Consider the following 13,147-nt stretch of genomic DNA (forward strand, 5'->3'; position numbering starts at 1 on the left):
GTCTTGCCAGTCTCTTGTCCTTACTGGTTTTAGGTGTCCTATATTTAATTTTATGTCACACAGAAGAGCAAGATATTAGTAACAGGCAATAAAGAGTCCAGTTTTTCTGAAGAGTTCTTGTTCTCCTGGTTACAAATAATCCTATCCTTTATTAATGGCGAGCGGTTTTTTTTTTTACAAAAAGGGGGGGTGGGGGGGGGCAGAATGTCAAACCAGCCGACTGGGAACAGGAGAGGTGCTACAGGACATATCTTTTATGTATCAGACTCTTCAGAAAGATGTGCGCTACAAAATGAACTTATTTTTGAAAAGAGCAGTCTGAGTTATAGTTTAGGGGGGGGGGGGGGGGGGGTGGGGGGGGGGGGGGGGGAAAGAGTAGTCTCCACGTGACACGTTTTCACATTTACTGATTTTTCAGTTTCCTTTTCATTTACTGTTCTCACATCAAATGAAAACAAGACGGATTTCTGTGGCTGGGAGCTATCAAGTGAATTAAAATACATTCACATAATTACGGAAGGGTAAACTATGCTACTCGTTTCAGATTTTATTTTATTTCCACCTTTCTGACAGTCAAGCATTAATCGCCTTACAGAACAATGAAGTTATTTTTGTCGGTTTGATAAATAAATTTGGCTTGTATTAAGCTTTCCTGCTGAGGCAGTCAATTTATGCCACACTATTGGCTAGTTTCAACTGTTCGCTGCATTTCAGGTGCATGTTTTCATCTTCTAGCACTATGGCATTATGCCATAATAAAGAACCAAACATGATATAATACAGTAGTGGTACTCCGAGAAAATGTATGTCCCGAAAACCACACTGAGAAGCTTCATATTTGGTCGAGGCACGTCATTGAGAATCTGGACATACCAATGTGCACTGTAAGGTGAACTATGCATTTTAGTATGCTTCACCAAATTCTGACGCTCTTGGAGTATCCTCTGATGTCTTGTTTCTTTTATGACACAATGTAAGCTCTTTTAATGTTTTACACGTACAAACATATGGGCTTCCTACATCACCATAGCTGCGCAAGCACGATGACGTCTCTTATCTGGCGCTCTCTGACAACTACTGAAATGAATCTATTTCTAACAGTCACGGGAAAATATTGTGAATTGTTGTTAGGAAAGTGTTATTTTCAAAGTAAATTTCCTTTTACGCAAGATGAAGTATGTGCGAGAATTGTATGATGGATTTCTTAAACCACAGTGTGTTTGGTCTATTTAAAAATCAAATCTTTGATGACGAGCTATTTATAAGAATTTCGAGCCCAGAAGATCAGAGATTTATGTCGGTATTAAAAATTTTGTTGGCATATTGGCATATTTGTGTGGTGTATATTAAAGTGTAACATGCGCTAAATAGATCAACATTATAAGTGAAAGCTTAGCCTCTCTTGTAGCTTATTAATCTTCAAGACAAATATTATATGCGAAAGCTTTGCTTTTCTTGTAGCAACACTATGTATATTAATTTAAACCATTAACTTTTCCTGTTGGTGGACTTCAAATTTATGCTTTCGTAATACGAAAATATGCAGCGTACATGTTGCTGCAAATCAAAGATTCCCCCCCCCCCCCCCCCCCCCCCCCCCCCCCCCCCCCGAGTATCATTTTCTAATTTGCCGGGAAATTCTACGCTGCTGTAAAAACCATATCCTATCAAAGGATAAGTTTTACAGTTCCGAGGGAAAGTATACTGTCACTTAAGATGGCAATAGCGTATTTTCACCCGGGAGAAAATGTATTTTTAACCGGGAGATCCAGGAAAAATCTGGGAATTTTTTCTCCTTGTCCACTCATTTCTTCCATTTTACTGTATTATACTCCCCAAGCCCTTTAAACTTTCCACCATTGTCGGCTGTGCCTCATACTGTATCATTTTTACTGTACGTCTGTCCATTTTTCTTGTTATGAACATGAGATGGCTTTGATATTGCCAAACAGCATGTCTCATCAGTCACTTTGGAGTATGGTTAATTTGTCTTAAAGTATAGGACTGTAATGAAAATGAAAATGTAGCCTCTTATCACTGTAGTGAAGACAGAAGCCTAATTATTTGTTATGTAATTTGAAAATAATTCTAGATCAAGCTTTTTTTGTCTACTGTGAACAGCAATTAAGTGTGTAATGATGTGAAAAGCTCTTACAGTATGTCATTGTATTGGACTACAGTGCATGTCTGAGCGAGACTTCTATCATCCAATGTTTAACACAAATCTGTGCATAAAGTCTCACATCCTGTCATCCACTGCCTATAATATAATGTAGGTGAAATAATCAGACAATGGAAAAGTGTTTGCAAGTAGCGTTTGCCTGGGGTGTATGTGTGTGTGTGTGTCTACTGCTGACAAAGGCCTTAATGGCCAAAAACTATAACTGTATGAATCTTTTGGTTGTGCATATCGCGACTCAGCATCTCCGCTATATGATGAGTAGCAGCTTTCCCTTTTCTGGTAGGTGAAATAATGACAGACAGATACAGCTATCAAACAAATTAGTTGAATGCAAAGTTTCTTAAGTTAAAGCAATAGTTTTTTTAGCAATCCAAATTAGTCTGAAGCTGTTGGTCATGCAAGGGTTCAAAATTTGCAAAACTTTACTACAAATGCTCATGTCCAATTGTAACTCTTAAAATAACACCTTTTACTGAATCAGGTTCAAACATATGCTGCTAGTTCACTGCTTATCTGGGCACACATACTTCCCTCATCTGTTGCCAGTCACACAGTGCCTTCAGTCACAGCGCTCATGTGTGTGCGTGCGCGCGCAGGTGTGTGTGTTGGGAGAGGCGGGGGGGGGGGGGGGGGGGGGTGAGGGGTCGAAAGCTTACATGTTTAATACTGATTTTGTTGTGCCTGTTTGTGACTCGACATCTCCGCTATACGATGAGTAGTAGCAGTCTATCCTTTTCACCAAAAATAATCGATTGTTGATAATATAATGTAAACGGATAAATGAAAAATCTCACCAAGCAGCAGTAGGGGAACACACACACAAAAGGATTTAACTTTTACAAGCTTTCGGAGCCAGTGGCTCTTTCTTCTGGCAGAAGAGTTGAAGGGAACAGAAGAGGAGTGAAGGAAAAGGACTGTAGATGTTTAATAAAAGTGGTACAGTTCAGAAAAGTCACCCAGAAGTGGGGGAGGGGGGGGGGGGTGTAGGCAGACAGCAAAAAATATACAAGCCAGAAAATGAAAGATGTAGAAAACTAAAATGGAGTGAAGAAAGGAGTAACTACTGTGATAAAATACTGAGACAGAAGGAATTAGCATAAATTAAGGCCGGGTGGGTGGCGAGAACCAAGGACATTTTGTAATGCTAGTTACCAACTGCAGAGTTCTGAAAAACAGGTGTCTGGGAGAAGTATCTGGATGGTGCATGTGGTGAAACAGGCTCCGATAGTATGGCTATCATGTATAGCATGCTCTGCAACAGGGTATTGTGTGTTGCCTGTATAAGCCCTCTGCCTATGCCCATTCATACTGACTGATAACTGGGTGGTAGTCATGCCAATGTAAAAGGCTGAACAGTGTATACATAGCAGGTGGTATATGACATGTCATTTCGCTGGTGACTATCCCTTTGATAGTATATGTTTTGCCAGTTACAGGGCTGGAGTAGGTGGTGGAAGGAGGGCGCATAAGGCGGGTCTTGCAGCGGGGCCGGTCCCAAGGGTAGGAGCCATAAGGTGAGGAGATGGGTGCAGAAAGAGCATAGGGTCTGACAGGGATAGTGCAGAGATTGGGAGGGCGACGAAAAGCTACTCTAGGTGTGGTGGGCAAAATCTTGGACATAATGGATCTCATTTCAGGACATGATTTTAGGAAGTCTTGGCCTTGTCAAAGTAACTTATTAATACATTCCAGACCAGGATAATACTGAGTGACCAGTGGTGTGCTCTGAAGTTTTTTTTTTTGAGGGATCAGCAGTACCAGGATTGAGTGTGATAGCCCAAAAATCAGGTTTTAAACTACATCCAGTGAAGGCTGAGGTGAGAATGATGGTATATTGCATCTCAACAAATACTTCTGCCTCAATTGCCAAGGCTCTGTGGGAGGGAACATTTGACACAGAGAGGATGGCAACTGTCAAAATGTACGTACTGTTTGTCAGTAGGTTTCATGTGCACAGAAGTGTGTAGCTGACCTTCAGTGAGGATGAGATCAACATCAAGGAAAGTGTCATTGTCATTGTTCGTTTGTGTAAATTTAACCTATTTTTCATGCTTTCCATGCATGTTTTGTTGGCATTTTCACATTACCATTTAAATAGTTAATGCCTTTTCCGGTACTTTGTAATTTTGATGCAGTAACATGTTATCAAGAGGGGGTGGGGGACGGGGTACTTTGCACCCACCCATAAAAATTTTGAAAAAAATTGTTAATTGTTTTTTACTTACATTGAAGAGAGAGTTTATAAAGCAGTACTAACGTATAAGTAGGATCAAGAACCTAAAAATACCCTGTAGTAGTCTCTAACAATATCAACGCACTTTCAATAACGTGTACTACCATGGGTGGGTTACCTCCAAAAAATTACGAGTTTTGTTACTTATTGTTGACTGCTGTTCCCAACATATCTTATAAAGAAATATTGATGTGTAACTAGTGTCCTGAACCTGAAAATCTTCAATGGTATTCGTTATGAAGAGTCACATCTACTAGTAAGACTAAATCAAACAATGGAAACTCCAGATAGGAATATCAACAATGTAGGAAAAGATATGTTGCTACTTACCGTGAAGAAGACATGTTAAGTTTCATACACGCAAAATTAAAAGACACTTACATAAAGCTTTCAGCCACAGCCTTCATCAGCAAAAGAGCGACACACACCACACATATGCACAAACAAGTACAACCCATGCACACATTACCACAACTCCGGCAGCTTGGTCTGGAATGGTATGTTTCTCTTTTGCTGACAAAGACTGAGGCCCAAAGCATTATGTAAGTGTCTTTTTAATTATATCTGTCTACACTTAACTGTCTTCTTTACAGTAAGTAGCAATCTGCTAGTAACATTTACATTGGATTAAGTTGATTTAAAAATTTAAAACATTTATGGAATCTGGTAGAAGACTTCATTGCAAGAGGTAGACATAAAATCCTCCCTCCCCTCATCTTAGTGTTGCAAAAGTTGATCCAAATATCATCCCAACTTGAGATATATTTTTTCATGAATTTTGAAGGTGACATGCTTTGAGGTATTTAATGTCAAAAGAATAAGGTCATTGGCCTTAATTATGTAAATTGATTGAATGTCCACATTGCATATTATTTGAAAGTTTGTTCCCAGGCCTTTCCAAAATTATCTGAGAATTTTTTGTGGCCACTGCTTAGGTTGTACTTGTGCTGCAATTCTGTAATTTGGCATTTTTCATTCTCTTGTCATGTGCAATGAACACACCAAATATGATGAAAATTGGTGATGGTCGGATTGACACCTGTGTTGATTTGACGTGGAATGACTGATGCCATGTACTGATTAATGAATTGCTGCTAACAACCTGTTGTAGTGTAGCAGCACCTTACCCATGTAACACTAATGTAATGTACATTGTTTGTTGCAGGTGGCAATGAATGCGCTTCATGCTTTGTATAACCATTTCTGTGCAATTGGCATAGTGGAAAATCAACTTGATTTACAGATTGACAAGGGGATTCTACAACATGCCATAGTAGGTGCTGGAGCGGATTCTTATTATGAATATCTTAACACTGATGTAGTGTATACATTGTTTGTTGCAGGTGGCAATGAATGCACTTCATGCTTTGTATAATCATCGCTCTGCAATTGGCCTAGTGGGAAATCATATTGATGTGCAGACTGGTAAATGGACTGCACAAGATGCTGGAATAGGTGCTGGAGTGGATTCTTATTATGAATATCTTGCAAAGGGAGCTATATTATTGCAGAGACCAGAGTTGATGCGCATGTTTCAAGAAGGGCGTTCAGCTATTGATAAATATTTGAGTCGTGATGACTGGCATCTTTGGGTGTCAATGTCCAAGGGGCAGGTGACTCTGCCTGTTTTCCAGTCTCTTGAAGCTTACTGGCCTGGAGTGCTCAGTCTCATTGGTAGGTTGATTTTTGATTGTGCGTGTTTTTTCGAAGAGCAGTTTGAGAGCACACACTGTTATGAGTGTAATTTTCTCACCATTGAGTAAGTGGCGTATTTCCATCTAGTGATAGAATTTGTTGGGGCTGCATCAGCAATGAATATCTCCCCTAGTTTGGCTGTCACTTAGGGAGTGGGTGTGGTCCTGTAACTCAAGCATAATTTGGTACTCGGTGAATGTTTTGAACACTAGTAATTCGAGGTCATTCCAAGAGATTTCACCATAGATATAGTTGCAATTACAGTCCATTAAAGAGAACAAAACTATAGAAAATGTCCACAATTGAAGCAAAAACCCAACAATTTTTAACAAGAGTAGTAATGAACTGAAAGGCCGGAGGTTAATCAATATTTTGCAGATACTCTAGATGGGACATTCGAGCAGTTGCTTGCATATTTCCACAAAGTTGTGTTGGACATACATTTTTATGCTGTGGGACTTTGTAGGGGTTAGATTTTGGTGCCCTAAAATCACAAAGCAGAGGTTATTATTTTCAAAGTGAAATAGGGGGACTGAGGAAAGTTAAGCGCAAGGTTTGGACAAAGGAAAATTGAATTAAGGGTAATGAAGTGGAAATGAACTAGAAAAGCCTTAGATCAGAGAGATTGTATGAACAGAGGATATTCAGTTGGGACAGTTCCTATCTACCTAATTCAGATGAGCTGGCACCGGGCGATGCTGTACCGGTAACCAGAGAGCACAGGTACTGAAGTAGTGTTGTAGTATACAGCATGTTCAGCAACTGGGTCGTTGAAGATTTCAGTTAACCACAGTTTGGTGGTGACTGTACTTACAGAAAGACAGGTTGTTCATTGATATCTGCACAAAGAAAGCTGGACAGTGATAGCAACACAGTTGGTAATAACATAGCTGCTTGTTATGAGATAGCTACATTTTATAGGATAGGAAATGTTTGATTGGACTGCAGTAATAGGTGATGGATGGGTGAGTGGACAAGACTTCCATATGGGTCACTCACAGAGGAATGAGCCATGTGGTGCAGGATTGGAAGCAGGCATGGGATAAGGAGGGTGGAATAAACTATTTCATATTTGGCTGAGCAACGGAATATTACTCTTGAGTGATTGAGGATTTGATTTGTATTAGGTTATACCTTATTTCAGGACATAGTGGAGGCAGTCAAAGCCTGAAGTGAAGGCTGTGATTGAGTTTCTCAAAGGCTGGGTGACTAGAAGAGTTCTAAGTAACGAGGGTTAGCTGGATCTGCCTGTAAATGCTTTTGCCAGGTTATCAGCATATTTGGCTAAGGCCTGTTGTCCACAGCAGATGCGACACACCTGGAAGCCAAGGCTTTAGGGGAGGATCTTTTAATTTGGAATGGTTGGCACGTGTCAAAATGGAAGTGCTGTTGGTGGTTAGTGAATTTGATATGAACACAGCTCCCCCGACCCCCTCGCTTTTTTTTTTTGCTCGTCTGAGAGGTGGAGCATGACATCTAGGAAGGTAGCTAGGGTTCTCCAGGAAAGAGCAGAGGTTGCCCTTGCCTTGAGTCCAAATTATAAAGATGACAGTGAATGTAAACCACAAGCTCTTTTTAGAGTTGAGTGCATAAAAAGAGATGATCCTACAGAACACATGGAATAAATCAACTCTCTGTCACTAGTCAGCTGTGCGCACGTTCCCCTGCCTACCTATATTTTTAGTAGGTGCTCAAAGTGTTTTCCCTCTATGGTAAGAGCAGCCTGACATCTCCTGGAACTTTAGCAAACACTCAAATGAATTTTGGCTACTGAAATCTGGGAAATGTTTAGCCAAACCCGGTCTTCCAACTCATCAAGCATGTGGAGATTGGTTTAATATACCTTATCTTTTAACATTCCCCAAAGACAAAGATCATATTGATTAAGATTTGGAGGCCAAGAAGGCCAGTCAACTATCCTACCAACAAAAACACTTCGTATTGCTGTCATAGAAGCATTGGCGATGTGTGGTCTTGCATTGTCCGGCATGCAATAACCGTACATCTTTTTAGGTGTTGTTGTTGTTGTTGTTGTTGTTGTTGTTGTTGTTGTTGTCTTCAGTCCAGACACTGGTTTGATGCAGCTCTCCATGCTACTCTATCCTGTGCAAGTTTCTTCATCTCCCAGTACCTGCTGCAACCTACATCCTTCTGAATCTGCTTAGTGTATTCATCTCTTGGTCTCCCTCTACGATTTTTACCCTCCACACTGCCCTCCAATACTAAATTGGTGATACCTTGATGCCTCAGAACATGTCCTACCAACTGATCCCTTCTTCAAGTCAAGTTGTGCCACAAATTTATCTTCTCCCCAATTCTATTCAATACCTCCTCATTAGTTATGTGATCTACCCACCTAATCTTCAGCATTCTCCTGTAGCACCACATTTCGAAAGCTTCTATTCTCTTCTTGTCCAAACTATTTATCGTCCATGTTTCACTTCCATACATGGCTACACTCCATACAAATACTTTCAGAAACGACTTCCTTACACTTAAATCTAAACTTGATGTTAACAAATTTCTCTTCTTCAGAAACCCTTTCCTTGTCATTGCCAGTCTACATTTTATATCCTCTCTACTTCGACCATCATCAGTTATTTTGCTCCCCAAATAGCAAAAACTCATTTACTACTTTAAGTGTCTCATTTCCTAATCTAATTCCCTCAGCATCACCTGATTTAATTTGACTACATTCCATTATCCTCGTTTTGATTTTGTTGATGTTCATCTTATATCCTCCTTTCAAGACACTGTCCTTCCATTCAACTGCTCTTCCAAGTCCTTTGCTGTCTCTGACAGAATTACAATGTCATCGGCAAACCTCAAAGTTTTTATTTCTTCTCCATGGATTTAATTCCAGCTCCCAATTTTTCTTTTGTTTCCTTTACCGCTTGCTCAATATACAGATTGAATAACATCGGGGAGAGGCTACAACCCTGTCTCACTCCCTTCCCAACCACTGCTTCCCTTTCATGCCCCTCGACTCTTATAACTGCCATCTGGTTTCTGTACAAATTGTAAATAGCCTTTCGCTCCCTGTATTTTATCCCTGCCACCTTCAGAATTTGAAAGAGAGTACTCCAGTCAACATTGTCAAAAGTTTTCTCTAAGTCTACAAATGCTTGAAATGTAGGTTTGCCTTTCCTTAATCTATCTTCTAAGATACGTCGTAGGGTCAGTATTGCCTCACATGTTCCAATATTTCTGTGGAATCCAAACTGATCTTCCCCGAGGTCGGCTTCTGCCAGTTTTTCCATTCGTCAGTGTTAGTGTTTTGCAGCCATGACTTATTAAGCTGATAGTTCGGTGATTTTCACATCTGTCAACACCTGCTTTCTGTGGGATTGGAATTGTTATGTTCTTCTTGAAGTCTGAGGGTATTTTGTCTGTCTCATACATCTTGCTCACCAGATGGTAGAGTTTTGTCAGGACTGGCTCTCCCAAGGCTGTCAGTAGCTCTAATGGAATGTTGTCTACTACTGGGACCTTGTTTTGACTCAGGTCTTTCAGTGCTCTGTCAAACTCTTCACACAGTATCATATCTCCCATTTCAGCTTCATCTACATCCTCTTCCATTTCCATAATATTGTCCTCAAGTACATTGCCCTTGTATAGACCCTCTATATACTCCTTCCACCTTTCTGCTTTCCCTTCTTTGCTTAGAACTGGGTTTCCATCTGAGCATCTATATTCATGCAAGTGGTTCTCTTTTCTCCAAAGGTCTCTTTAATTTTCCTGTAAGCAGTATCTATCTTACCCCTAGTGAGATAAGCCTCTACATCCTTACACTTGTCCTTTATCCATCCCTGCTTAGCCATTTTGCAGTTCCTGTCGATCTCATTTTTGAGACGTTTGTTTTTCTTTTTGCCTGCTTCATTTATTGGATTTTTGTATTTTCTGCTTTCATCAATTAAATTCAATATTTCTTCTGTCTTGTTCTTCTGTTACCCAAGGATTTCTACTAGCCCCTGTCTTTTTACCTACTCGATCCTTTGCTGCCTTCACTATTTCATCCCTCAAAGCTCCCAGTTCTTCTTCTACTGTATATTTCCCTCCATTCCTGTCAATTGTTCCCTTATGCTCTCCCCGAAACTCTGTACAAGCTCTGGTTTAGTCAGTTTATCCAGGTCCCATCCCCTTAAATTCTCACCTTTAAACAGTTTCTTCAGTTTTAATCAGTTCATAACCAATAGATTGTGGTCAGAGTCCACATCTGCCCCCTGGAAATGTCTTACCATTATATAATCTATCTGAAACCTTCCAGTATCTCCAGGCTTCTTCCATGTATACAACCTTCTTTCATGATTCTCGAACCAAGTGTTAAATATGATTAAGCTATGCTCTGTGCAAAACTCTACCAGGTACCTTCCTCTTTCATATCTTACCTCCCCCCCCCCCCCCCTCCTCCTCCATATTCACCTACTACGTTTCCTTCTCTCCCTTTTACTACCGAATTCCAGTCACCCATGACTATTAAATTTTCGTCTCCCTTCACTATCTGAATAATTTCTTTTATTTCATCATACATTTCTTCAATTGCTTTGTCATCTGCAGAGCTAGTAGGCATATAAACTTGTAAACTTGTACTACTGTAGTAGGCGTGTGCTTCGTGTCTATCTTGGTCACAAAAAGGTGTTCACTATGCTGCTTAAAGTAACTTACCCGCACTCCTATTTTTTTTATTCATTATTAAACCTACTCCTGCATTACCCCTATTGGATATTGTATTTATAACCCTGTATTTATCTGACCAAAAGTCTTGTTCCTCCTGCCACTGAACTTCACTAATTTCCGCTATATCTAACTTTAACCTATCCATTTCCCTTTTTAAATTTTCTAACCTACCTGCCCAATTAAGGGATCTGACATTCTACGCTCCGATCCATAGAACGCCAGTTTTCTTTCTCCTGATAACGACATCCTCTTGAGTAGTCCCCGCCCAGAGATTCGAATGGGGGACTATTTTACCTCTGGAATATTTTACCCAAGAGATGCCGTCATTTAATCATACAGTAAAGCTGCATGCCCTCGGGAAAAATTACGGCTGTAGTTCCCCTTGCTTTCAGCTGTTTGCAGTACCAGCACAGCAAGGCCATTTTGGTTAGTGTTACAAGGCCAGATCAGTCAAGCATCCAGACTGTTGCCCCCACAACTACTGAAAAGGCTGCTGCCCGTCTTCAGGAACCACACGTTTGTCTGGCCTCTCAACAGATACCCCTCCGGTATGGTTGCACCTACAGTACGGATATCTGATCTGTATCGCTGAGGCACGCAAGCCTCCCCACCAGCGGCAAGGTCCATGGTTCATGGCGGGGGGGGGGGGGGGGGGGGGGGGCTTTAGGTGTTAGTTCTCAAAAAGAGGGGTGCATTATATTGTTCACATATGTCAGAATATATTGTTATTGGGAAAAGATTGGTCCAGAAATTTGTCTTGCACTAATTCCCCACCACACTTCTGTTTTCTCATCATGCAGAGGTTGTTGATGTAATTCATGAGGATTTTCAGAGCTTCGATGTCTATTCTTCTGGAAATTTATGTACCCTGACAAATGCAGCCATACTTCATCAGAAAAAAATCACCTCAGGATTAACTTCCCCCATTGTGCACAGATTGTAAAATCCAGGTGCAATAATGACATCGAGCAACAGTATCTTGAGTTCCTCAGTTGGTGCGTTACCATTATTTTGTATGGCTTCAATTCAGATGCTCTTGACATACCAGTCTGAAGTGTCAAATGGTGCAGAGATTTTCTCAGACTTCTTTCAAAGGCCTCCCCTATCTTGTCCAATTTAGTTTTGGTTAAAACACTAGGTTCTCTAGAGCTTCATTTGTGTAACACAGATCCAGTCTCTTGAAATTTCTTCATTAATCATTGGGATCAGGCACACCAGGAAATTTTTCCTGTGAATTTGGGCCGAGATCCCACATACAATTCTGTTGATGAGACACACTGTATTATACCCAAGAAATATGCAACAAAAAAATGACACAGTGGAAAGTCTAGTAAGGAATAACAGTACAGGGAAACCCTTATTATACATTGTGGTGCAGTCCAGCCTTAAAAAACGGAAAATTGAGGAAGATACATAATCGAAGAAAATGTTAAAACCCCCAAAAATATGAGCAAAAAAGTGCAGTTGGCATATGTGATTAAAAATTGCAATCTTCTCCAATAGTTTGTATAAAATCTGTCTGAGTGAAGGAGATTAGATGTACAACACAATGTTTGTACAATAATTTGTGGTAATGAATTTCATCAGTTATTAAAAAATCACTGATGTGTAATAGCAAGTAAAAACTTGTCAAAAAATTGAAATTAGTGTCTGGGTACAAGGTAATTGTAATAATGCTCAACCACAAATTATACATTCAAATATGCATTTTTGAGAGATCATCCTTTGTGCTCATCCAGCAAAAAGTGATGAACATGTTGAATTAAACCAAAAACACACATCGGGTAATGGAAAAGCATAACCATAAATGCGGATATCTGCTTAGTGACAAACTAAGTCAACATTGCTGTTATTGTTTAATGCTTTTTTTACGAGCTGCACTTCATATGCTCACTTTTAAAGTGTTATTTTAGGTTTGATGAGAGAAACAGAGACACAAAAAATGAGTTCGCTTTCCCAGTTGACGTTACGAGATTATTAGAAGTTGGCTTAGTGAATTTATGTACAAGTGTAAAAAGTAAATTTGAAAGAAAGCTCAGATGCAATGGTTTCACTTCGTGCCCTCTATCACAGCAACCAATCTTTATTATCTACAGTGTAAGGTGCAAAGTACATAAATGAGTAGTGTATATAGTTGTTGCAAGTGTATTGTGTCAGATTTGAACACAAAAGTCTTTAAAATGTGCTATTGCAAAACCCTTGTTCTATTTCTCGGTGACATCTCTGTCATATCACTTCACCTGTGTGAAAAGTATGTTTTCAACACTTCAAAAAATGCTTTCACCCCCTACCTGCACTCCTGTCATTGAATGGCCTCTCCCCCTCTCCACACTTCCAGTAGGTGAGCTCATTTTACATGT

At 40.0% G+C, this 13,147-nt stretch overlaps 1 protein-coding gene across 1 annotated transcript in view; it reads left to right on the plus strand.

Moving 5' to 3' along the window:
- LOC126174895 (ER degradation-enhancing alpha-mannosidase-like protein 2) overlaps positions 1-13,147 on the plus strand; it is a 92,771-nt gene that overhangs the window by 29,235 nt on the left and 50,389 nt on the right. Inside the window, exon 5 of the mRNA XM_049921318.1 lies at positions 5,759-6,089. Within this exon, the coding sequence (XP_049777275.1) occupies positions 5,759-6,089 (331 nt within the window). The remainder of the gene's footprint in view (positions 1-5,758; positions 6,090-13,147) is intronic.

This window comes from Schistocerca cancellata, chromosome 3 (genome assembly GCF_023864275.1).
Source record: "Schistocerca cancellata isolate TAMUIC-IGC-003103 chromosome 3, iqSchCanc2.1, whole genome shotgun sequence".
Classification (NCBI taxonomy): domain Eukaryota; kingdom Metazoa; phylum Arthropoda; class Insecta; order Orthoptera; family Acrididae; genus Schistocerca; species Schistocerca cancellata.